Genomic DNA, 26,235 nt, shown 5'->3' with positions numbered 1-26,235 from the left:
GCCCCCGTTCGTATCTCCCCGTTCCGTTTTTGCCACTCCATGGACGAGGACATGTTGCCGTCATGCTCTGGTAATATCGTAAATCGTCGGGAAGACTGAAGGGCAAGTTAGTCAACATGGTTGTTTTCCCCACTCGATATTTAATTGTTTGGACCACAATATTATATCAACAAGGTTGGACAATAGGACAAGGATGATGAGTGATAGCTGCAGCACCAAGGGAGTATATATAATGTCATATGAGCTATGCCCTACGGTCTCTCCCTTTCCTTGCCTTTAGCTTTTCTTCCCTCCCTCCCTCTCTTCTCTCTCCCTCCTTAGTCCCTATCCTCGGCCAAATTCACCTCAAAACTTGGAGAAACTCCTCTTCTAATCGGTCTCTCTCGTCATCTTTCTCCATCCGGATCGCTTGCTGCACCTGTTGTCTAGGCCTTGAAGAGATTGCCAGCTTTGGAGGAAAGATAGGAGGGAGGGTAGGGGAGAGAGGTGGGAGAGATTGAGAGGAGATAAGGCTTCTCTGGATTTGAGGATGACTCCACCAAACTTAGCAGGGCAGTTTGGAGACACCACTTACACCAAAGTCTTTGTTGGGGGGTTAGCTTGGGAGACCCAAAGAGAGACCATGAGGAAGTATTTTGAGCAGTTTGGAGAGATCTTGGAGGCTGTGGTGATCACGGACAAGAACACCGGGAGATCCAAAGGATATGGATTTGTGAGTGCTCGCTCCCCTTTCCCTGAACTATTATTTACCTTTTTCCGGCCGCATATGATCGATGTTATCTCCTTTTATTGTATCCATGTGCTATTATTCTTCTGCTTTTATGTTGCTTTTATATATTTTGGCTTGTTGTTTCATTATTTTGATCTAATTTGTCCACCCCCGTTTTCAGAAGATCCAAGACTTTATTCAATAACTCGAGGAAAATTTGTTCATCATGGAATCAAGATCTAATACTAGATTAATTGATATTTTTTAAAAAAATAGAAAAACCTTCTTTTTTTTCCATTATTGTCTGTTCCAATATTCTTTGTTTACATCAATTAATGGCTTAATCCTTTCTTAGTTTTCATATATTTCTTTGCAATTTATATTGCAGGTAACATTCCGTGAGCCTGAGGCTGCAATGAGAGCTTGTGTTGATCCCTCGCCGGTGATCGATGGGAGGAGGGCTAATTGCAACCTTGCTTCTCTAGGTGTTCAGAGATCTAGGCCTACAACGCCCCAACATGGTATGAGGACCGCTATCATCTTTTGCTAATATATATTCTTTAAGCTTAGCCTATGTTTTTCATCTAAAGTAATTCCATCGCTCTCTTTAATTAGCTTGTTTTCTGACTCTAATGGCGGAAACAAGTAAAGATCTAAATTATTCATAATTCTAGTAGCATAATCATGGTTTCACGATGTTAGGGGCAGGTGATATCCATCATCTTAGGAGGAGTTTAATTGCACACTATTACCAAATTAAGCCATGTGTATAGACTTCTTTCGCTTCTTCGATCATTAGATGTTATCTTTGATCCTAACTAAAGAACTTTGCACAGCATATGAGTATGACTTGTGGATTCACTTGCGGTCGATCTAACGTTAGCAAAATTGAGCTTTTTTTCTCCAATCAGACATAAATTATTGTTTGGATCCATGGTGTGGGAGATGTGCATTGTTCTTTAAGGTGATCAAGTTATTATTATTTTTTTTTAGAAAAATGTTGTATATAAATTCCTAAGTGAAACCCAACCACAAGCCTGGGGTTACAGTAATAAGAAACAGTTGTCTCAAAAGAATCTCCTTTTAAGAAAAGTGGATGAGGTGAGCATGGTACAAGATGTTAGTTATCCTAGGAATTCATAATTCATTTGGGGCAATAGGATATACTCGTACTGCAAGTAGTAGTATAGAAGTATTTCTTTCTGAACAAAAGTGTACTCTCCTTCATGACTGGTTTTAAGTATTCAAACTTGTTGCTGCAGTCGGCTTTTTAGCCACAAGAAAAAAGCTGTTATCATGATTATATATGTTAATGCTATGTTTTGGTTAGTTTGTAATGTATTAAAATTAATCAAACTTCCAGGGGGAAGCAGGAGGTTTAGGGCGACGAAATCTTTTCATACTGGGCTTCAAGGTGGGATGGGAACTGTCTTTCCTTCTCCTGCCACCTTCCCTCATTATGCCATACAGCAAGGAATCCCGTATAATGTCTATGGGTAAGCTCTCCGGATTCAAGGAACTGAACAAGTATAGAGAAAGAGGCACATGCATTGCACGTGCACATACACATGCCTTTGGATGCCACACTGCATATGGTACATCATCATCATGGTGATGGTCCAATGGTAGCCATGACACATGACCACAGTGACTCTCTCTCTCTCTCTCTCTCTAAAGCTGCCATAAGTTTGGGCACAGTTATATCCATCATAGACGACTTTGAATGCTTTCCTTCTCTCTCTCTCTCTCTCTCACTCATTCACACACACATAACACATACCGTAATCTCATTTTATCTATGCTGTAATCTCACGAAGCAGTCAAGAATGTATGAGCTAGCATTGGTGCTATCTCTCTCTCTCTCTCTCTCTCGCACGCACACAACAAGCAACAACAACATCAACGAAGCCCGATACATGTGCATGAGCATCTTAATTTGATGCACTACCTTCCTTAACCTTCATGGATCATGCACACTCATCTATCTTCATGCATATGATGGCATGCACCTACGCAAACTTCTAACCTTCAGTTTTCTTACCATACAAATTTCAGGTACTCTCCATACTCCGCAGAATACGCTTACCCCATGGTTTGTTCTATTTCTTTCCTCCCATTTGCCCTTCTTAATGCATTAATTGTTAACTGAATGAATATGAAGAATCTACAGGTCTGCTATCCTCTCTAGTTCTGTTGTTTGTTTTCCTTATATATATATATAATACATATATATTAGAAAAATCAAGCATATTGATAATACTATCTCTCTCTCTCTCTCTCCCCTTCTCTGCGTGTTCAAAATGATAATATACTATATATCTTTTCCCTTCTGATCTTTTAATTTTTAACCTTTTCTCTTCAAACAACTTTTTCTTTTTAATACGTGGGCACAAAATAAGTGTATGTATCTAAGATTAGTTATGCGTATTTAGTGCACATATCTATTATATTAATATATCACATGTGATAAAGGCATTTATAGTATGAGCTAATCATATAATTTTAAAAAAATAAAAAATATATGCAAATATTTATCAAAATTTTGATTATTTTCTGGTTAAGTAATACCTAATTCTAGGCTAAAGTAGAAGTGCCGACTAGCTGTTCCATGGCCCTGAGAATTCCAATACCAGCATAGATAGCAGAAAAGTTTAAGCAGCAATGCGGCAAGGTGTTTGAAATGTGATGTATTTTGTTAGCTAAAACAAATAGAACTTGGATTTGGAAAAAAATTATTTGAAGATTATTTAAGTTAATGGTTTCTCTTCGTCTGACTTAATATAATTTCTAGTAACTCGCTTTTTCTAAGGAAACGAACCTCTCCTCCTGCAAAATTAAACCTTTCTTTTTGAAGAGCTATAATATAACTAAAATAGAGAAGCATGAGTATGGAATTACAAAAACTTCGGGACATTGTCTTAAGAAATTTTTTTAATGCATTATTCTCATAAAACAAGAAGAGAAACTAAACTTTTCAGAAAAATTAATTAGACATGCTTGCGACTTACATTCCAAGCAACCATCCAATAATTCCAACGACAGGGATCACTACCCTCATTTCAACCAAAACATATGAAAAGGACTGCAAACTAAACATATGATGGATGTTATTTTTAAATGTACATGTTGATTGTCATATCAGACTGGTGAAGACATGAATTTCTAACAGAAAAAGATAGCGATCACCAGACAATTACGAGCGATGATATTGGAACTTGTTGATCATACAACTACTGGATCATAATTCATTTCTGACAACATCCTTACCTGTTTAATGTATTAAAGAATAATAATAGTATATTCCAAATTAAATTTTATCAAGATAACTTTGATGTAGCTTTAAAACTACAGCTATACAGGCACACATATATATATATATATATATATATACAGCATCCTACCATTGGAATATGAATCTGAGAGTTGATGGAGGGGCTCTTCAGAACCACCAACCAACCATTGGAAGAAACTAGGGTCCAGCTTCTACACTGCCATGTTTACAGCTAAATTTATTACATGCACTGGAGAATTGTCACTCCCAAAAGGATATGCGTACCATTTATCCACAAGCATCATCCAATGGTTAGGCTACCTTGTACGGGTGCACATGATCTGGGCCCGGGTCTGTCCAAACTTGTTCTCCCGGGTCTATATATGTTGCCCATTAAAGGTGAGGGTGCACATGGTTTCGCCCCGTTCTATCCAAATCCAACTACCAGACATGCATGCATGGTCCCTTGACACAAAAGAAAAAGAGCCACACCAACATAGGTTCAGAAAATGTGGACCCAAATGTAGGTCATGATGCACTGTAATGCACCGAATCGATCGCAAGGACACTTTGGCTAAGCTACACTTGACCTGTGTATGAGATGAGCTTCATCAGTTAAGTGTTTCTTGTTTTCATAATAGTGATTGTGGTTAAAAGATGAGTTCTTTGGTCATAACATTACCTAATCATTTTGAAAGTTCTTAAATGATGGGCAGACTTTCTAATAGTACAGTAAATCTAATGAGCAAAAAAATGGTTTACTAATTCTATGATTACTCACAAGTTATTTATGATCGATCGTTGCGTTCGAATTATTCATCATCTAATGTTTGTTTCTATTGCTCATTAACAGCGTCGAATCGTTCGTTAATTATAGAACATAGGTGGAATTGTTTCTGAACTTTTGTCTGGTCCCTCGCATCGACAGAATTATTACAATTTGTATGGAGGGGCAGCTGCCCAGTATCCAATTTATGGAGGGGGGTCTGGGATGGTGACTGGAACTGCTGGCTTCTACCCTTACTTCCAGTTTGGTCAGGGAGGTGGGTCTCCAGCCACATACGGCAGTGGACATGGCTATGGCATGCAGTATCCTCAGATGTTCCACTACTCTGGAGTGGCCTCAACTGCAGGGTTGACTGGGCTAACACAACATTATGGAGGCCCGCTATCCATTGCACCGACCCCCTCGGCACAAGCAGGTAGAATTCCAACTTCATATTGTTAGAGATGATTTGCGATCTTGAACAAATTCCTATGTTATCATCTTATGAAGAAGTTTTCATTTTTTTTTTTCTCGATGTCATGCTTTTTCATGTTGATTGTTTTGTTGAAAGATCGTTAGTTTTAGATTGCGCATTCATGAATAGGCCTGTAAAACATTCTTCACGAGACTGAATAAATATCTTTTCAGCTTTCTTTCCTTTTGTTAAAAAAAAAAAAAGATTTTTGTTTCGGATTTCAGATTTTCAGTCTATTAAAATGCTTGAAATTTGGAAGCAAACATTTACAGTTTCTGTTTTCCTTTTCTCGATCGTTTGCTCGGAATATGTTAGTATTATTGCAGTGATGATATTGGATATAGCATTAACTTTTTTTTAATCTTTCTTTTCGAAGCAAACAGAACTATGTTATTCTACTGAAAGTACGTTATTTGTTCAAGTAATCACATTATCATGCATTCTCGTAGAACTTGTTCGATGGGAAATTTAAAGAAATAGGCTCTAAGGTTTCCTATAGTTCTAAGGCACAAAATTATTGAAGCATTGCACTGCATACAGATACGATCATGCTTTGCATGCATGCATGCCTTTTAATTTGATGCCTATTGCGGCTCAAACTATCTGATATTTGTGGTACTAATATCTTTAACAGTGTGTTTTCCCTTAAAACAGGCATGACTATGGCTCTCTCAGCTCCAACTCTGCCAACTCCAGCTGCCCATCCTTACAGACTCATCCCTGCTCACTTCACCGCATCAACAGCACCTGAGCAATCCTTGGCTTAACCATGGTTTTATTATCCCATCTCCGTCATCCTTCTCTTTTCTTCGTGCTCCTTCCCTGTGCTTGTCTGCCCTTGTTTCCATCTCTAACACAAACTTTAGACCTCAGGGTCATCCCTTCAAATTTAGTCCCCAGGGGGACTAAAAAGAACCACTTCCAAGTTTGGAGAAGTGTCCCAAGTCCCACTTGTTTAAATGGTGGCCGAAGAATTCCCATCTTGCTGTAGCCCTAGGGATGGGCTCAAAGCACCTACAACCCAGGGTGGGGTTGTGTTGAAATGACACCATTCACCAGCTATGGCACTCCATGCGCAGGAAACCTTCTAACCCTAGCCCAAGGAGGATTTTGAGTTAAAACAAAACCCAACTTGGACTCAACCCAAGGCCAAGGAGGCTCTGGGATAAAGAAGACTTGGACAGTGAAGCCTAGCCCAAGGAGGGCTTAGGTAACACCAACCCAACTGGGACTCAGCATTGTGAAAAAAAAATAACCTAATAAGCAAGTGTGGCATCATCATCCAATGGGTCAAATCCCTCAAGAAGGAAAGATGCATTTGGCCAAACCCTAGGGCAAAGGCAAGCCCTAGTCCATGCTAGCTCTAATCTTAGCCTTGGACAGGCTGAAGTAATTCTTAACCTAGTGAATTATGACCCTTCTCCAACCTTCAGAACCTCCTTCCTCACTCAACCTACCAACTTTTCTAATCTTCACTTATAAAAATTTAGTGCAACCAGCCACTCACTTACCTAGGCAAAGGTAAGATACCTTCACTAACCCTCTTTGTTACCAATTCTGTACATTGAAGCGGCTAGGCTCCAAGGGGAGTTTTAGCCTTAATCCAAGACTGGATCAGAGGAGTGCTAATGTTTGTTTTTGGCATTTAGCGCTACCTCCTGCCACCAACTTCAGATGAACTTCATTGATGGCTTTGAAGTTCCAACCACCCCTAACTGTTCCTCATTAACAAGACCCCAGGGAGATATTTTTGGTCTCTTGGGTCCCACCTCCTCTAACACCTCCAACACTACCATGGTTAGATCCAAGAGTCATCTCTCGCTCTCTATCTGTCTCTCTCCATCTGTCTGTCTCTCTATCTTTATTTGTCTATCTATCTGTCTCCCACTCGCTCTTGTTTTACATTTACAGACTTTGATGCTTTTATGTGTACTTTTATAAGACATGGATTGTAATAAGCAAGCATGCTACTCTAGGACCAAACTGATGTTATCTATATTCTAAGCCACATGATGATGGACTTAGCTGATGTTGCTGTAGTTTAAAGCTCCTTTTTGCTGTGCTTGTACATCAAAGTTAACTTTTCCCCCATATCACATGGATGTCCTGCTCTTGATATGATATCTTAACTGGTCCTTTTATTTTAGAAAAGAATATGTCACTTTTTATTCCCATGCAAGCAATGTTCATTCTAATTTTGAAGAAAGATTTGCTCGTAAGCTTTAAGTGCAAGCAGCACCAATGGGTCTAGTAGTACCAACTACCAACAACAGTGGTGGTCAATGGGCAAAAGGTATGGATGCTGCTCATAGCACCAGAGGAAATTTTTTATAAGCTGCCCCAATATTATAGCTGAAAACTACTCTCATCAAGGCAGTGAGACAAATTGATTTGAGCATGGGGGACAGTGTGATGCCTCTAATTAAGTTATACTTATTTAATTAAATGTTTCATATTATAAAGGGTTTTTTCTTCCATACAGCAGGTGATTCAGCAGGTGAGGTAAAGCAAAACAACGATGGGATAAAGATAACAATACTTTATGCACAGGAGTATAGATCATTAAAAACAAAAATAAAAACAAAAGACCAAACCTTATACCATGCCTGCCAATTAATCTTACTAGCTATCCTTATTTCTCTACCCATCCTTCCTCTAGTTCTAAATGGTTCAACTTTAAACATGAGCAGCAAGTGTACCAAGTGGATCAAAGCTCAAAAGCACCTAAATAACAATTGATTATTTGAGTTAACAATGGCAATCAAAAACAGAAATCAAATCTATAGAAGTTCTCTACACTTGTCCTGGAAAAAACAAATAAAAAGAAAAAAGAAAAGAATTAGACAGCCGCCAAAAAAGAGAGAAAAGAAGCAAGGATCAACACCATAATATGATCCTAGTTAGCTTAAATGAGAGAGAGAACGGACTCAAAAGATCAACACTCCAACACCCGAACCCCTGCAAGCAGAGGAAACACACCACAGAAGTCTTTAAATGAACTTTGCCGCTCCAATTGAACTTAAAACTCAAATTTATGCCCATGTCCCTCCCTCCCTCCTTGACAGAATGGTCATCTTTCTTTCAAAATTAAGTTTGACGACCATCAATCAGCAGACTGTCATCCACTCCATCAGTTGCATTACTGTTTTGACCTGAGATCCAGACTAACTGGGCTGACTGCGCTTGGAGTTGCACTTTGTATTGTAGAAACTGTTGGAATTTGGTAGTATGATGCTGCTGCTCTAATTTTGAAAACTGGCTCTCCATGTGAGCAACTGGATTCCACGCCACAACATTGGATTTTCAGTATCTTACTGTTGTCCCAACAAAAATTCTTGACATAGAAAATTGAATTATGAAATCGTTTTCTAACACCCACAACAGTTTTGGAAGATCTATATCCTACATAAGGTGTGAGATTCACAAAATGTAGCTATATATTGCCATTTAGTTTCCCAAAATGTTAACCAAGTTATTTTTTCGCTATATGCTTAAACTTTGTATCATCAGTACCTGCTCCCAGTTTGTTATTTGAGCATGCAAGGAATTTTCATATAGCTTCAGAATGTGACAGCTAATTTTCATATGGTCTAGGTTTTGAGGTTTTACTTGTAAAGTCAAAAATCCATGTAAAACAAAGAGAAATAGGAGAATTCTTGATAGAGAGGAAGGATTCAAAACTTTCAGAGTTTCAGAAAGTGGAAGAAGAAACTTGAATCTCCTGAAAGCAAGCCAACCAAGGCAGGCCAGGTTGAGTGGAGAATAGGCCAGCCTTCAGTCCCACCCATCACCACTCTTTGGTCCAACCAACAAACATCTGTTCTATCATAATTATAGATCATTTCTTACATCAATGGATATCCATCATAAAGTGGCATGCTCTCCTAAGGAGTAGATATGCGTTCACTTCCACTTTCCACAAAACTAACAAGCAAAAGTCATGAATCACCTTCATTCCATGGAATGCTTCCCAATTAGAAGCTAAGGAACAAAATTTCATACCACAGAAGGGGATGACCTTTTGCTAAGACGCATCTTCATGATAGAGATGAAGGCCAAGCCCAAGACGTGCGCAAGCTCGTCGGAAAGCCATTGCTTCTGCCTTCTGTACAGGGTCTCCATAATTCGTATCTTCAACAGAAGCAGTTCCACTTGCTTCTCTGTAAATCTGGAGATGCATTCAAGAAGAATAAAATTGAGGGGTGTGGAGGATTAAAGCTTAAGTAGGAATTTCATTGGCATAAGGTCTTAGTTATACATGTTCAGTATTTAAATAATATTTTTAAGCTGTTTATTGAATCAATAATGGTATAAAAGGAAAATTTAGGTCATCGCTCAAAGCACAAGTTAATTTGAAATCTAAACCCTATGTATGAAACATAAGAAACTACCTAGGAAGAGAAAAAAAATTAAGAAAAAAATCCAGATTATTCCTGTACACAGAGTAGGATGATTCAAAAGGGCTGTGGAATGAACATTCAAATAAATAAAGCACTTGGATTCAAATGTATTATAGCATCAGTTAGCAGAGATAGACATGCTAACAACAAAGCCAATTGATCAATAAAATGCTTATGATCTTCAATCAGAAGGAAGTACGGAACACTTGTGTCATTTTTAAATGGATAGCTAGAGTTTAATTTGTTTGCACCATATGTCTGCATAAAGATGCGATCCCATGTAAGCTTGATGGATTCTACACCTTGATATAAACAGGTTATTCAATACCCATCCATCCACCCATGCAAGTAAATGTGCATATTAACCAGTGAGACTATGTTCTTCAGCGTGCTATTTAATCTTCATAATGATTTGTCCATTCACCATCACAAAAGTTGACAACGAAACTATTAAACAGTACCTCAGCATCAGTTCCATAGAGAGTTACACGATAAACTACAGTCACAGACTTGCCATCAGCTGAGTAAACAATACTTCGGACCTCACCAGACCATTCTACAACAAGATCCAAGGAAATCAGAGCATTTAAAAATACAACGAAGTTTATAAGCTAATATGATGGGAAAAAGGTAGTTAGACAGACATACCTGGAGCATGTAAATTTAGAATTCGATTGAGGATGTGCCTGCAAGCAAGAAATGACAGAAATATTGAACGAGCTATCAGTTTATATGTGCTCACTAGAGTTCATTCACATCCAATAAGAAGATTTGACTGTCAATGCTAAACAATATGGCTGCACAGAAACATCCTACTTAGTTTATGCTTGCAATGGAACTAATATTTAGATTAAATAAACCTCGACATATAACTGACTTTGGAACCCAAATGGCAAGCTACAAGATAATCTATGACCGTCGGAAATAATTCTAGCTAGCGTCTGAAAATTTACGAAACATAAGTGGAACATGTTGGTTTCTTGATATGCATGTAAAAACCCAACTTGAGCCAAAAGATTGCCACTTTTCAGACCAAACATGTGTATCAACCCTCCCTCTTCGCACCATTGACTCGATATTGGAGTAAACTTCACACATGACCTTCAACATAACAAGCATGAAATAGAAGTAACTGAAAATCGCTTTCAGTGACAAAAATTTCAAGTCTAATATATTATTGCATAAAATCATATTTTTTTAGTCAAAAATAGTTTACAGCAGGGTGAATTCTTGTGAGAATAACAAAAGCCAAAGAACTCGAACTAGAGCAAGAGGTGATTGCTATGGTTCACAAGCTTGGAGCTGCTAAAAACATGGGAAGCTTTATAAATTTGCAGGTTAGGGTAGAAGGGGGAAGGAGGCGAACCAGGGGACGTATTTGATGGAGAAATCGTCTTCGACGCGGGTCTTGACGAGGGAGTCGGGGACTCTCTTGCCGACTTCTTTAAGGATCTCCGAGAGGGGCCGGCTGATCCCCGAGGTGGGGACCTCCTCGTCGTCCGCCGGCGCCGGCTCGAGGAGAGGGCTCTCCCGTGGCTTGGGCGCGGATGCCTTGGCCGCGAAGGAGCGGGAGATTGAAAGAAAACTTGGCCGTGAAGGAGCGTAGACGGATAGCCTGGAGAGTAGGTGGCTTTGGACAGAGCTCGCCATCGAAGCCGAGGTTGAATCGGGGCTTGTCGGGAGAAAGGTTTTAGCGGCGGATGTTTGGGAACGAAGGCGAAGAAGTTTTGGGCTAATGGGGTTGCGAGTCGCGTCACCTGGCGAGAGTAAGCGACGCCATTAACTTTGACGAATTTTAATAAAAATAAAATAAAGTAAGTTTTATACTTAAAATGTCTTCTTAATTATTAATTTTGTAAAAAATTAGTTTAATTTCATTTTAGCAAAATGATGCACAAAAAAGGGTCAGGCTACATACTTACATGATGGACTCCTAAATTTATTTTGATTTCATATATTTTGAATATGTCACACACACACACACACACACACATATATAGATAGATTAATGACCATCTTATACTTAGACCTAGAGGTAAATTATTCAAGGACTCCTAAATATGAATTTCCTATCTTTTCTTGGAAAATAATTAATATACAATTTTTTATGTAAGATTCTTAATTTTGTAATATATAATCTTTTTTTACCATGTTTTTATATATAAACATTTTTGTTTTATATTTTTGCAACTCAAGATTTCAGGTGCACCTCGAGGAAGATTCTTCTATGGTGATTGACTGGATACGTGGGCTAGATAGATATGGAGATGGTCACGCTCTCATCAGAGCGTCTCGCAGATTGGTTCGGAAGATGGATGATCTTCAGGTAGCACATATCTTTCAAAAGGCAAACCGAGCAGCAGACTAGGTTGCTTCCTTCGTCGCTCGACATTTTAGGGAGGTTCTCTGGACTTCCATAGGCGATATTCCCTATTTCCTGTACTCTTTACTTTTTGATGATCTGGCAGGCTGTACTCATGTTAGAGCTATATAAATTGTCGTTTTCACAAAAAAAAAATCTAAACCACTTATTCCAAAATTTATATTATTTTTATCTAATGAAATTTTATCATTTTTTTTTGAATTTTTATGTTAGAAACAATATTAGTACACAACACTATCATCTTTGAATTCAAAAAAAAATAATATTATTCTCATTCTAACAATGATGGTGGCATGGAACTTAAAGACTATGATGATGGTCTTGACAACACGAATGAGTGGCTTGTTGATTAGAAGCTCAGAAGATTAAGACAAAAATAAAAAAATAAAATAAATATGATATTATAATTAACAAATAGTTAATAAATTTTTTATTAGAGATTTTTAGAATTAAAAAAGATCAAAAAGTAAAAATATATACTCATAAAGGAGGGATCATATGAAAAAAAATGAAAAAAAAACCTAAAATTATATAGCTCACAAGATGCATTTAATCTTTTGGAATTGAAATTTTATTAGCACCTCAGGAAGTTTCATAGGATACATGATTTAAACCATATAGCGAGAGAAATTTATTTTAAAAGTAGTATGGCGTCCGACCAAAATAATATTTTTAATTTTTTATTTTAAATCTTTTAAGTTAGCGAGCAATATTAAATAAATGTAAAACAAAATCCATTTATTTGAGTTTGAATTCACAAACAAACTTTTTTGATGCAGAAAATAATTTAAACAAGTAAAAGGAGGATTGTTTTTAAAATTTTAGAAAAAAAGTCATGCAACTATTTTTTAGCTCTTAACCTTCCCAGCTAGTCAAATTATTTTCAAATTTTCATGTTCATAGTCACTTGCCTTGCACACACACACCAACACAAGTGAACCTCAATAATATATACACAAAGCCATGCTTTAGGTTGGAATATCGAAGACGGTCGATATTCTAAAATATAATAAAAATCATCTATTAAAGGCTAGTTGAATCACCAAGGAACGCAACTTAGTCATATTCTCCGAACTATTTTTCTAAATTCAAAGAACCAAAAGGCTATTTTTTTTTTGCCTTGCTTCGGATAGAAAGTTCCAAGACAACCATTATCATAGAAATCATCTATTAAAGACTAATTCAATCATTAAGGGATGTTTACAACATTCTTCTCATGGATAATAAAAATGCATAACTAAATTTTAAGACGCAGCATGGCCTACATTCAAGATAATAAAACTAAATCAAAACAACCAACAATCCAATCATGTTCTCTTAACTATTTTCCTAAATTCAAAGAACAAAAAGGTTTTTTTTTTTTTTTGACATGTAAATTCAGGTGCATTATACACAAGGCATCCAATTGGTTCACGACCAACACCATAACATGAGCCATAAGAAGATTAGAGGTGGATGATACATTCACAGAAAATTCCATGCATTCATATGAAAATAACCTACTTACTAAAGCAAGATTAGGGTGAATAAACTTAATCAAGAAAGGTGCAAGCAGGCGAGGCCCAATCCGATCCATACGAGGAGCGACATGATTCGTAAATTGCGCCGCCCCAACCTTCAATCAGATTCCATACACATCTCATGAAATCAAACCCAACCCGATCAAATCAAAATTGGTCCAAAAGCAGAAACCAAACCCGCAAAAGGATCTAAATGAATCCTGGGCACTCTGAGTCCGAGCTTCACTAAGTTGAGTAAAGCTGAGCTCCACGTAATCACGGCCGTCATGTGATACACGGGCGGTCATGATCAAGAAGGATCTGGTGTACCGTTAGATCGTGTGGAACAGCGTTTCCGAGGCGAATTATATCAAGCGTAAAATTTTCTCTGGAGTGTATTCGAAACGCGGCACAAAGAAGCCCTTTCCCACCTATAAAAAGGGCGGAAGCTTTCGTCCCTCTTCTTGGCCTCCAAATCAGACACCGCGCTCTTCGAGAGCGAGCGAGGTGGAGAACCCTAGCGCTTTTCTTCCAGCAATCGAGGGTTCTTGTTTTCGATTCTGAAGGAGATGATATTACGAACTCCGCCGCCGAGGAAGAGGAGGGCGGATTCCGTCGCCGACCACGAGAGCCCCGTCTCCGACCGTCGCCTCGTGCTCTACGATGACGCAGTCCCCGTCTCCTCCGTCGACCCGCCGCCCGATCAGATGGTCTGCACCTACCACTGCCGTCAGATGGTATCTCCCTTTCCTGATCCTTTTCGATTCGTAAATTATATTTTCTTGATCATCGTCAATTACTTGCCATGTCAAGATTTCGTTCTGGTTCATCTTGTCTATTGATTTAGAATTTTTTCGATCACCAATCGTGACTTATGTACCAAGATTTGGTTTGGTTCATCGTCTCTATTGATCGTAAACTTTAAAAAAAGCTGCAGATCTTGAATTCTTAAGATTATTTTGCCAAAAAAAGAAATTCTGTTTTTTCTTTTTCTTGGCTTGTCCTGTTGATATAAACCATTATAATAATCCATAATAGCTATCAATATTTGTTCCAACTTGTTGTGGGGGGGGGGGGGGGGGGGTGCACCCGAATTTAGTCCCACATCGGCTAGTAGCGGAAAGGTTCTGTGCCTTAAATCGGGGGTGGAAATCCTTTCCTCTCGAGGGCCCTTTTGTGGGACAAAACCGTGAAGGCACCAGTCTCCCCCCGTCTGCGCTGGACGCGCGGGCCGGAGCGCCCAAAGCGGACAATACCTCGGGAGGAACGCAGTCCTCTTTCTCTGCTAGCTTAATGTGGGCTAACTGTTGCGTGAGGCTCCGGCCAAAGCGTCCTTCCCCGCAACAGATTGGCGCTAGAGGAAGGGCCGCGCCCCTTGCCGCAGACTACCCCCTAGGACTGGGAGGCGCCACAGGAACCTTCCCGCTAGGGGGGCTATGTTGTGGGGGGGGGGTGCACCCGAATTTAGTCCCACATCGGCTAGTAGCGGAAAGGTTCTGTGCCTTAAATGGGGGTGGAAATCCTTTCCTCTCGAGGGCCCTTTTGTGGGACAAAACCGTGAAGGCACCAGTCTCCCCCCGTCTGCGCTGGACGCGCGGGCCGGAGCGCCCAAAGCGGACAATACCTCGGGAGGAACGCAGTTCTCTTTCTCTGCTAGCTTAATGTGGGCTAACTGTTGCGTGAGGCTCCGGCCAAAGCGTCCGTCCCCGCAACACAACTATTTTAGGGCTGGCACTTTGAAATTGAATGGTTATTCCGTTGCGTATGTCCATTCAATATTGATTAATTGCGGCCACTTCTTTCCTTACCTTTAATTTAGTTATTTATTCGCTCAAACTGTCTCCTGTTATTCTACAGATCTTTTTTCGCTCAAATTGTTCATAATTTTGCTACAGATCTTTATTCGCTCAACTTGTTCATACTTCATACATTTACGATATCTATATGGTAACGCCAGCAAGAAATAAGGTGGGAAATTTTAGATAATCTGTTGGCCACCACAGGGATGGGTCCTATCCTTGTGCAATCCTAGAATGTAAATGCTGTGGCTAGATCCCTTTGCAGCACTAGTGAGACCAAGGATGAAGTCCATGCTAATATTGTTCAAGGAGGAGAAGGGACTGGATGTAGGGCCAAGTGCTTTTGAGGTTTCCTCTTCCTCTCTAAGTTATTCCTCTCCTTTCTTGCACGGTGTCATATTGAACTTCACATTTTGGAAGTTAAAGAACCTTGAAATCTGGTCTTGTGCAAATTTTTGATGGGAATAGGGCTGAAGACATAAATTACACGAGAAAGAAGAAGTGACTTGAGAAAGAAAGAGAGTAGGCAAGAAAAAAAAGTAGAATTGGAATATAGTAGTAGAATTTCTTTTGGTTCTCTTTGAAACTCCCACAAGGGCATTTGTAGATGGACGAGTCATCTTGATTCTAGTTATAAATTTACAATAAGGCATGGATAGGAATGATTGGTTTGAAAACTATATTGATGTATGATTCGCAAGCACATGTATTTAGGTCAAGTAATAATGCAAGGCATTTTGTTTGAAACCATTTGGTTGCCTTTGCGGATTATCGTTTTTATGCTCTTAATGGTCGTGCTCTTCACTTGCTTTCTTGCTTGAAGATAACTGTAATTTTTAGTTCGTAAATGTCTTTTACCAGTAAATAAAATCTGTTGCAATGAAGAAAATATATATTTTCAACATGCAAACTGTTTACATGGTGGCAGAACTTGTAAGCAATAATGGGATATCCTCATGTCCCTGAATTTCTTGCTTGTGTGCCTGCTTGCCATGAAAAGATGTCTGATCTCCATGCATGTGTTAGATCATGCTGATGATTGTCTCTAATTCATTGATGCATTAATTATTCCCTTAGACCCAAATGATGGTTCTTCCAACTATGCACATTCAACATTTAATGGACTTCTAGAAATAGTCACTAAAAAGGTACAATTCAGATTTCCAATGTTCATACTGTCAGGCACTATATATATATATATATATATCAGCTATCTATCAGTTATGTCTTGTTCAAGTCAAATCCCTCAAGAGCTGTGGAAGTCTTTTGCACGAGGTGTCTGCTAGAACGGTTGTGCAAGCCCTGTGTTTGAAATGCTACTATTTCCCAAATAGTTATTTGCATGCACAAATAAAAATCATACCAAATCTTTTTTTGTAATTACAAATAGGACATTTTATTAGAATGAGAATGGTGAAAACTACTTGTAATGTTGATTTTCCTATTACACAATTTTATCTTTTACTTCCAAGAATTTTTGCTCATTGATTGGTATAGTAGTAAGAGCAAGTTTCTGCATCTCTTATATTGTCTTCTAAGTTGAATAATATTCATCTTCTTTATTAGCAACCTCATTACTTGAACATGTTGTCATGATGAGTCTCTATAAAGATGTAACTTGATGATGTATATTTGTATTTTCTATCATATAGTCAAACAATTCTTAGATGATATTACTTCTTTCTTGTTAAACATTATTATGGCATTAGGACAATATGCATAGTATCTTCTATTCATTTTTTTTCTGACAATCAGTTGTCAACAAATCTTACGCATCGTGTATTTTACAGATGAAAATTTTCTTCATCATGCTTGGAAGATAGAAGACAACCCCTTTTTTCTTAACCTCATTTCAAATCTTACATTGGATTCTTGTCACACACTTTCTAATAGATTGTAAATGCTTCCTTTCAAAGTTTGAAGTTCCAATCATACACTTTTAATAGATCATGAATGCTTTTGTTCAAAATTTGAAGTGCCAAATTTTGCTTAGATTTTTGATCAACAGAAAAACTATGTTCCCCACTCCAGATGTTTGTTTTTGTTAATATGAGTATTTTCTTGCAATTAATAGGTTAAATCAGAGTTTCTAGTAGCTTTTGATACGGCGGAGAAGCAAGTACGTGAATATCAATCCCAATTGGAGAGATGGAAGACGGAGCTGCATGAGAGCGGTGTGCCTCTTTTTCTTTTTCTTTTTTGATATGATATACAAGTTTCTTGCAAGTTTGATGATCTGACTAATTTATGGATGACCATGATTCTATCACATTTGAGGTATCTAGTTGAAAGGAGTATTTTGTACATGGTTGTGATCACATGATTTGCCATCATCTTTTGTGTCTGTGAACTGTGCATTAGATATTTACTCCATCAGTTGATGTGTGATGTTGTTATATGAATGCATATGATACTTTTAAAGTCTGGGTGAGTGGCAAGTTTTGATACAACAATTAGTGAGTTTTCATGATGATTCATAGGACATGTTTGGTGTGATTCTCCTCAAGTTGTGATCAAGAAAAATAGGTAATAGAGAAAAAGATGAGTCATCTTGATTCTACTTATAAAGTAGATAACATTTCAAAAGAAAGAAAGGCTAAGGATCCAAATAGGGCTGCCACGTAGACTATCTAATGTGACCCAATTTGGACTTGTGGATTGGGTTAGGTATAGGTCCAAAGATAAAACCATGAAAAAATTTGATTGATGTCTCGGACTGGTACAAATGCATCCAAGCTAACCTAGACTCAATGATTTATATATGGTATGCAATATGAAATATATGACTTTCCTCTATGTATTATAAAGGGTGGTCGGAATGCTAGGTCAGATATAGGACACTAGTGTCCCTTTTATATATGTAGTATGAAGAAGTTCTCTTGAACTAACTTAAAAACTTCATACATGATTTTTTTTTTTAAATTTTATTAAAACCATCATTGAATATAATTAGCAAAGTTTTGCTTGCTATACAATAACGAACTTTGAAATTGTGTAGCATGGTTTCATAACCTTCATCTTTTGATATGGTTGGATATGTGGTACACCCCTTGTATGTAACCATGGGATGCCAAACTAGACGATATCCTATGTCTGTACAGGTTAATATGGATCAATATACATGTTCGATATGCAATTGATATGTTATGGTGCTGTCAATATTTGAAACCTAGCTTTATATGTGTATTTATCTATATATTATTCTTCATGGTATGTTTTAACTAGTTGTGGAGGTATGCACATCATTGAATTAAGTGTAGTATTAAGGCATCACTACGTACAGAGATGAATAAGTTCCAGTGTTGAATATTTCTACTTAGATACATGCTAATCCTTCCTATTATCTCCTTTCTATGAGGCGATGTGTGTCTTGCCTTTTTTCATCTATACTACATTCACAGTGAATATTAACAAGGTTACAACTTATATTTGCTGCTGCAGAAGATGAGAGAAAAAAGTGTCAAGATCGTCTTAGTTATTTGGAACAAGAACTTGAGGCATCCAAAGGGCGTGAACATGCATTGCAAGAAAGATTGTTAAAGGAGGTCAATGATTCTCAGGAGCGATATCAGTTTCAAATAAAGCGGTGCCATGAGCTTGAGGTCTAATTCGATTCTTCATTCTATCGAAAACCTTCGTTTTATGAAACAATTACTTCATCAGTTCTGTTACTTGTGTCTTTTTGGTGTGAGAATACAATGGCATTTGATATTGTGGCAATTTCAAACAAAGTAGAAAAGGTGAGATTAGGTTTGTTTTTACTGTTTATGTTTTCTTGTGGTCCTAAACTCTGGTAATATGTTTTAGAGACATTCAGTCTAGTATTCTTTTCTATTTTTTATTCATTAGAAGTACATGTTTAGTATGTTGTCCTTTTATGTATACTCTTTATTCTTTGTATGATTTCTATGTGGACTGGATGTTTATAAAGTATACTCACATACTCTAATGCCTTTCTCCTTTGTTGCAAGTTTATTCCTAATGAGAGTGGTGAAATTTTTGCACTGGTTAAGTTTTGCTTTGCTGATATCATCTTTTTAGAAGATCAGTTTTGTGGCTGGAGGCTTGATGTAGTTGTAGGAACCACACGTGCTATGAAATCTATCTAATGCTTTTGTTGATGTGTATAACTTCCATGGTTGGTGGTTTGGCTTTAGTGCATCAGGCACCTTGTTGTAACATCAATAACCTTCAATCATATGTCATTCTCCAGTGATTATTGGATCACTTCCTGATAGCTTCTCATTCTAACTCGCACTTGGACTTGCCTTAGCCACAAAACTTTACCTTAATATATTTTGCTTTTTTGTTACATACATTCTGTCTTGTGCTTGTTAACCTTGTCTTTAGTCATGCATCCTCAAGCATCATCTTCTTTGATCTTCTGGACACAACCTTGAACACTTACTATTTAGTCACTTCTAACTTGGCTAAGATGCTATCCCCTTTTATCTCCTTATTGACTTATCCATAGTGAACTGCATAATTGTCAAATTTATTTTATTGCAAATTCTTGGTATATGGTTCAATTTGAGAGATGGCACTAGAGAGAATATGGCAGCCTGTTTTATTTTATGTGTTATATATAGCATGTGCATGTTTAGCTGCTTCTTTTTAGTATTTTAGATTTCTTGTATGAAATTGTACATTGATGATATTCACAGAGTTTGCATCAGCATGTACACCTCTAGATGTATACCTTAGCTTCGTTTGCATAGAAAGAACACTCCTCCAACCAACCCCCCCCCCCCCCCCCCCCCCAAAAAAAAAAAAACAAAAAAAAAAAACAAAAAAAAGGAACTCATGATGTTTTAGAAGTGGGAAAAGGATAGAGAGAAGAGACTTCAAAAGACGGGTGCATAGATAACAAGATGCTTGCTTAAGGATTGTTTGGTTGCAAGAAAGCAGCTAAAGTGGAAAATCATCACTTTCTAAAAAGTGACTTTCTTAAAGTCTGATGTAAGACTTTGGATATTATTAGAATTTTGTGATACTTTAATTTTGGATTTTAGTTATTTAAATATTATACTTAGCTAATTGATTATTTATTTCGTTGCTTGCTTTATGATATCGTGTTGAGATGTCTTGCATGCTTGTGGGGAGGGTTCCCTATGAGTATGCGGTAGTTGCCGCGACCCTTGCTTGCCATCTCGGGTTGGGGTCATGACAGTGGTAATATCATTTTTTGTCCTATGTTGTACTTAAAATGTATTATCATTTACAAGTATAAATTCAGGAATGATCACTGATCTTTGGTAACCATCTTGATTTGCTTTTGGTTCTTATAGTCATAGTAATAGTGAATTGCATACTCCTTTGGGATATTGGACATTATACATAATACATATACTTTTTCAGGGATGCAAGCTTATGTTGACTAGAATAGTTCTATTGGCTTGTGAAAACAGATTACTGAAACCTCTTATTTTCATTATGTGGTCTTATGCATTAATCTTGTTAGTTATGACAAATGAATGGCACAATTTTTTTGACTGCAGGTGCAACTCAAGAAAGAAGTTGATTCTCGTAAAAATTTTGAATCATCAGCAGCATCAGCTAAAGAGAGAGTAACAGATCTGGAAGAGAAACTTCAGCGGCTTTCTGAAAGCTCAGAAAGGGAGAAAAACCGTCTTCAAAGGGAACTCTCACATTTGCAAGATGAGTCACAGCTGTCTGTCTCTAGAAAGACTGCTGATGTGAGTAATGCATAGTGCTTACCATATTTGCCTTTTTTTCTTTGCATTTATTGATTTTTTTAATTTGAATCAGCTTGAGAAAATGAGGCTCAAAGCAGAAAATTTAGAGGAAGAGTCAGAGTTACTGAGGAAGCAGTTCAAGGACATAAGAGAACAGCTGGATGAGGTAGCTAGGGTCTAGATGTTGTTTGTTCATGTCATTGCCTGATAGTACACATGTCAATGAAGTAACATCATTTCTTTCAATGGCTTCTCATTCTTGTTGTTATCTGGCTGTTCCTTGATTGAGTTTGAAAGAAAAATAGACAATGTTGGCCTGACAAAAGTCAATTCAAAGTATATTTATTTGCAAGCTGTATTTAGATATTATGCCTGTCTATGGGAAACATGGGTTGGATAAGCAAAACTCTTACATTCGTGTGTATGGGCCATTTTGAAATTTTATGAACAAACACTATTTATACCCATCTTTATCGTTTTATCCAGTGTCTTCATCAGAAGAGTGCATTAGAACACGAGCTATCAACGATCCCTACTCCATCACAGGAAAGTACTCCCTCAGAGGACCAGAATTTGGTGAAGCATCTAAGAGACGAGCTTCAGAACTATGTGAGTTGCTTATAATATTTGAGTCTCAATTTTGTTGATCATGTCTAAGCAAATTGTTATCTTTTTTATAATTCTTTACAACTTTAGTAGGCTGGGATTTAAACTATGCTGAATTGGGCCAAACCGCCCGATTCACCCCGTACTGAATTGAACGGTGGAGAATTGGGTCGGTTAGGCCCTAAATTTTGAAATCCCCCCAAACCGCCCGGAACTGCTTGGTTCGCACCGGTTTGAACTGGTTTGGGTGGCACCCCCATCTTTTAAAAATTCTTGAATCATGGTCTATTGAACTGGGGCGAATTGCCCAGTTCACCTCGTACCAAATCGGTAGCCGACCGGCATGGATTCCAATACCAATTCGGCGGACCTTTCTAGGATTTATGATTCAAATCTCTTGAGATGGGGCTGTCTTGGTTTTTTGCTGAATAGGTCATGCCGCCGTCCCATCCATCCCGACACTTGGGATAGGGGATGTCCTTAGTTGTAGTGAATGGGATTCTGATACAATGGTGGGACAATCCTATTTTGACACGTGGGACAGTGCTCTATCCAAACATCCAATGGGATGTTCTACCGGGATTTGAATTCTCGGCCAGGATAGCTACTCATGATCTCTATTCAGCTATTCATATGTCTTGGTCTATTTGGTGTTAGAGTTGTTCTTTCAACTTTGCTATTGTTAATCTTGTAGCTGCTATTTATGCTGGTGCCAAGATGCTCCGTAGACCATCATTTGCATAGTTACGCTAAATCATATATATGCGTTTGTGTCCAAAATCCTATGGGATGTCCCACCAGGACTTGAATTCTTGGCCAAGATAGCTACTAATGATCTATTCAGCTATTCAAATGTCTCGGTCTATATGGCATTATTAGAGTTGTTCTTTCAACTTTGCTATTGTTAGTCATGTAGTTGCTATTTATGCTGGCGCTTTATAGTTACGTAAATCACATATATATATGTGTGTGTGTGTGTGTGTGTGTGTGGGCGCGCGCGCGCGCGCAGAGGGGGGTGCATGTGCATCCATCCATCTATCCGTAAAGGCATACCAAAGTGAGTAGTGGGAGTTTTCGTGATGTCATGAGTTGGAATTTAGCATTCCAAACATCTTAAATACAACAAATTCAACTGAATATATGCAGTTTAATATTTCTTCAATTTGTATCGAGCATTCCATGAACATCTATTCTCCCTGTCTTAGACCATCAATCTGTCCATCCATCCATCTGCCTGATGATTACTAAGACGGACCAAAATGAGCAGTGGGAGTATCTTTGATGCCCTGAGTGGGGATTGAGCATTCCAAATATCTTGAACGCAACAAATTCAACCGAATATGCAGTTTAATATTTCTTCAATTGTATCAGGCATTCCATGAACATCCGTCCTATCTGTCTTAGACCATCATCCATCCATCTGCCATTACTAAGTAAAGACAGACCAAAATGAGTAGTGGGATTATCATTGATGCCATGGATTGGAATTGAGCATTCCAAACATCTTGAATGCAACAGATTCAAGTGAATATATGCAATTTAATATTTCTTCAATTTGTATCGAGCATTCCATGAACATCTATTCTATCTGTCTTAGATTTGATCCAAGGCCTTTTTTTTTGTATTATTTATGTTTTTCCAAAGCCGTTTTTGTATTATTTATGTTTGTCCAAAGCCTGTTTGTTAGCTAAACTGTTATTACTCGATCATAGGAGGCTGAAGTACAAGAAGCCAGAAGATTGAAATCTTGCCATGTGAATAATGAGTTATTGAAGGAAAAGTTACTGGAGGAGAAGGGGCGCAGAGAGAAGGCAGAAATGGAACTATCCAAATTCCAGCAGGCCCAACTAAATGCGCAGAATTTGGAACTTGAATTAATGTCTTGGAAATCATTGCTTAAAGAGATTCCTGATGTGACATCTTATGATGATATACCCAAAAAAATTGCAGGACTGCAAAAGTATGTGCTTATTGTTTGAGACAGTTGTAATGCCATTTTCCTGTTTATCGCTATTTTATAGAATGGTTAATCTAGTAGGTGAACTAGAGCTGATGCTTCTTTTTTTAATCATCTTATATTATAGAGAAGCAATTGAAAGCATGATTAAAGTCGGTGAAATAAGTGCGCATTTGAAAGAGTTGGAGGTTTCCCTGGAATTGGCTGAACTTAGCAAACAACATGCTGAAAAAGAGTCTGCATTGGCCAAAGAGGAAGCTGAAAATTCTGCTGTAGAAGTCAAGCGGCTTGAACGGATGGTGAGTATCATATCATGATACTCAAAAGTCAAAACTCCCGACATAATTCTAGTGTCTCATGTAGTCTCATGGACTTGCTCATCTTGACATAGTGACAAATTACATACAGTGATGTCGCTGTATTGCTGTTAGAATTGGTATCTAATGAAACTTGCTAGTTTCTGTATACTGGCAAACTGGCATGTTTGAATACATGTTGGAGGAAATGATTAAAAAATTGGAAAAATGAAATATGTAGAAAATTAAGTAAAAATTAATTAGAAATGAGAAAATATTTGATGGATGGGTATTAACCCATCAAGCATTGATATTTTGAAATTATTCATTTATTCATTTACTTATTTTTGTTTGCAAGTTGTTAATAATACTCCAGTTTTTCTATTGATCTACATTTTTTTAATTCTTTCTTTATGAAAAAAAGTTAAGAAGGAGAACATTATTAAACAAAAAAGAACCTACATGCTGTGGTTATAATAGGTAGCTGAGATCTTGGTTTTAGCAAAATAGATTAGCGGCATGCATATTTTTACTGTAACATGAGATATAGTGCTAGCCATCTACATTTAGGCACCATATATCCACTCTCCTAATTTGGATGTTGTAATGAGGAGAGTAACAGGTAGATCAAGGTTATTTTGGGGATGAAGTGATTAATGGAATCTTGATGAATATTCCAAAATTCAAACCTCACCTTTTTTTGATATATTATAAATTGGTTTCTGAGTTGAAAGCATTTTTGCAGTTTTCATAAAAATATTAAATAATGTGTAATTACAGGATATCTGAGCTTCTGTTATTCAGATGGCAGCAACTTTCTAAGAATATTTTTTATTTTATTCCTAGGTCCATGCACTGGTGTCAATGTTCTCATGGGCACTTTGATAGTGGACAACATTGTCACATGTCCTGGCAACATTGTGTGAAGAGCATAGTATTCTTTGTCCCAGTCTTTCAACTATATATATATAGATCTTTAACTGCATCTTTGTTGTGTCGTGTAAGCTTGCACCTGAGTTCAATTCCTTAAATTGCTTGAGTGATTTTGGAGTTGCTCATATGTGCATCACATGTTCCTCTGATTTCTACAACTCTTATTGTTATATGTTATATTTTCTTGTGTGTATCTTATTTGGAGATAAATTCATGGAAATTTTTAAGTTTGGATCTTGATGTTTCATATTTTTCCAAGACTGTTTTTTGGATAGATTTATTGCATTACTCTATTGTTATTATTTCTATTGGGCTTTTAATACGCTGAAACTATGAAAAATTTTTCTTAATTTGGTCTAAATGTCAATGAATATAATTATCTTTCCTTGTGGTATATAGCTTTCTTCAGTTACTGAAGAAAGAGATAGGCTAAATAAGGATGCTACAACATTGAATAAGCAGAAGACTGTGCATGCAGACGGTGGAATGATGAATGAAACCTTAGTTAAGGTTAGACAATTTTCCTACCATGCCCTTTTATTTGTCACATTTCATAACTTGTCATACTCATCTTTCTGCTTCTTTTGAGAGCACAGGATCTGGAATCAACTCTTGCTCTAAGGGAACAGACTATTAAAGAACTGGAGAATAACTTACATAAGCAGAGAGAAGTTATGAATCGTCAACATGATGAAATAAAGCTACTGAATGAAAAGCTTAGTTTTGAAGCAAGAAGAATAAAGTCTTTGGAGCGGGAGGGTGACCGCTTACGTTCCGAAATTGCTTTATTAGAATCGAAGGTATACTCAGAAAGCTTATATTCCCTGTCATTAAAGGTAGATAGATGGCTTTGTTGAGCCTCATTGATTTCTTGAACCTTTACCTTTTTAATCATTTATTGTATCTCCTCTGTCTGCCAAGCATTGTTTTCTTATATTGCAACCAAAGATTGCTTATTGGACTCCTGTAGTACTATGTTGCTTGCACCACTCGGGTGTTCAACATTACATGTTAAATTACAACATAGCGAATTTAGCTGATGAAATTTGTCTACATTTAGAGAAAAAAATGTTGCAATAAATAATCCCTGTTGAATAACCAGCCATGTATTTTCTATTTTCCTGCCCAAGCTTCCAACTGACCCCATGGAAGTCCTTCACACTGGTTTAGGTTTTGCTGACCCTTTCTCATACATTTAATGTATTACGTAATGACAGATGCTGCTGTTAGAAGTTACTTGCTATAATCTAGGTGTCGATGTAGTAAGAACTCCAAAAGTAAGAACATTGCTTTCTTGAAGATTTAACTCGTGCTGGATGTTACTGATCTTTTTAGATAGACTCTATTTATTACAGGATAGAATGTTATAAGGGATTGCCGTTTTAAGTTACACTTTTCTTTTATTTAAATACAAATAAAGCTAACTTAAGAGATGTAAAAGTCCT

At 37.5% G+C, this 26,235-nt stretch overlaps 3 protein-coding genes across 12 annotated transcripts in view; 2 read left to right on the top strand and 1 right to left on the bottom strand.

Annotated features, from left to right (window-relative positions):
- The first annotated feature begins 244 nt into the window (after positions 1-244).
- LOC103716638 (RNA-binding protein 24) lies at positions 245-7,317 on the top strand. 2 transcript variants are annotated; one of them, XM_039134019.1, is made up of 6 exons: positions 245-712; positions 1,098-1,230; positions 2,073-2,205; positions 2,765-2,801; positions 4,909-5,182; positions 5,876-7,317. In XM_039134019.1, exons 1-6 carry the CDS (start codon positions 530-532, stop codon positions 5,986-5,988), a joined length of 873 nt encoding a protein of 290 aa, XP_038989947.1. In that variant the 5' UTR covers positions 245-529; the 3' UTR covers positions 5,989-7,317. The 2 variants fall into 2 exon arrangements, with proteins under 2 accessions (XP_038989947.1, XP_038989953.1); XM_039134025.1 differs by having other exon boundaries at positions 5,856-7,317.
- A 607-nt stretch (positions 7,318-7,924) lies between these two features.
- On the bottom strand, positions 7,925-11,377 carry LOC103716631 (DNA repair RAD52-like protein 1, mitochondrial). Of its 2 annotated transcripts, none has more exons than XM_026808283.2 (5): positions 10,988-11,377; positions 10,270-10,307; positions 10,083-10,177; positions 9,240-9,389; positions 7,925-8,535 (listed from the first exon to the last, which is right to left on the bottom strand). In XM_026808283.2, the coding sequence occupies exons 1-4, from the start codon at positions 11,269-11,271 to the stop codon at positions 9,246-9,248; spliced, it is 561 nt and encodes a 186-aa protein (XP_026664084.1). In that variant the 5' UTR covers positions 11,272-11,377; the 3' UTR covers positions 7,925-8,535; positions 9,240-9,245. The 2 variants fall into 2 exon arrangements, with proteins under 2 accessions (XP_026664084.1, XP_026664083.1); XM_026808282.2 differs by having other exon boundaries at positions 7,925-8,496.
- A 2,515-nt stretch (positions 11,378-13,892) lies between these two features.
- LOC103716630 (mitotic spindle checkpoint protein MAD1) overlaps positions 13,893-26,235 on the top strand; it is a 36,762-nt gene continuing 24,419 nt past the window's right edge. For all 8 annotated transcript variants that reach the window (XR_003387478.2, XR_003387479.2, XR_605566.4 and 5 more), the window contains exons 1-10: positions 13,893-14,240; positions 17,377-17,476; positions 18,744-18,904; positions 20,801-20,998; positions 21,072-21,164; positions 21,485-21,607; positions 23,317-23,564; positions 23,689-23,860; positions 25,190-25,300; positions 25,387-25,590. Coding sequence is in view for 4 of the 8 variants with exons in the window: in XM_008804709.4 (XP_008802931.2) it covers positions 14,073-14,240; positions 17,377-17,476; positions 18,744-18,904; positions 20,801-20,998; positions 21,072-21,164; positions 21,485-21,607; positions 23,317-23,564; positions 23,689-23,860; positions 25,190-25,300; positions 25,387-25,590 (1,578 nt within the window). In the remaining 4 variants the exon portion in view is untranslated. The remainder of the gene's footprint in view (positions 14,241-17,376; positions 17,477-18,743; positions 18,905-20,800; positions 20,999-21,071; positions 21,165-21,484; positions 21,608-23,316; positions 23,565-23,688; positions 23,861-25,189; positions 25,301-25,386; positions 25,591-26,235) is intronic.

The sequence above is a fragment of the Phoenix dactylifera genome, chromosome 1 (genome assembly GCF_009389715.1).
Source record: "Phoenix dactylifera cultivar Barhee BC4 chromosome 1, palm_55x_up_171113_PBpolish2nd_filt_p, whole genome shotgun sequence".
In the NCBI taxonomy this organism is placed as follows: Eukaryota; Viridiplantae; Streptophyta; class Magnoliopsida; order Arecales; family Arecaceae; genus Phoenix; species Phoenix dactylifera.
The sequence above is the reverse complement of the archived record's forward strand: the minus strand, read 5'-3'. Positions and strand labels throughout refer to the sequence as shown.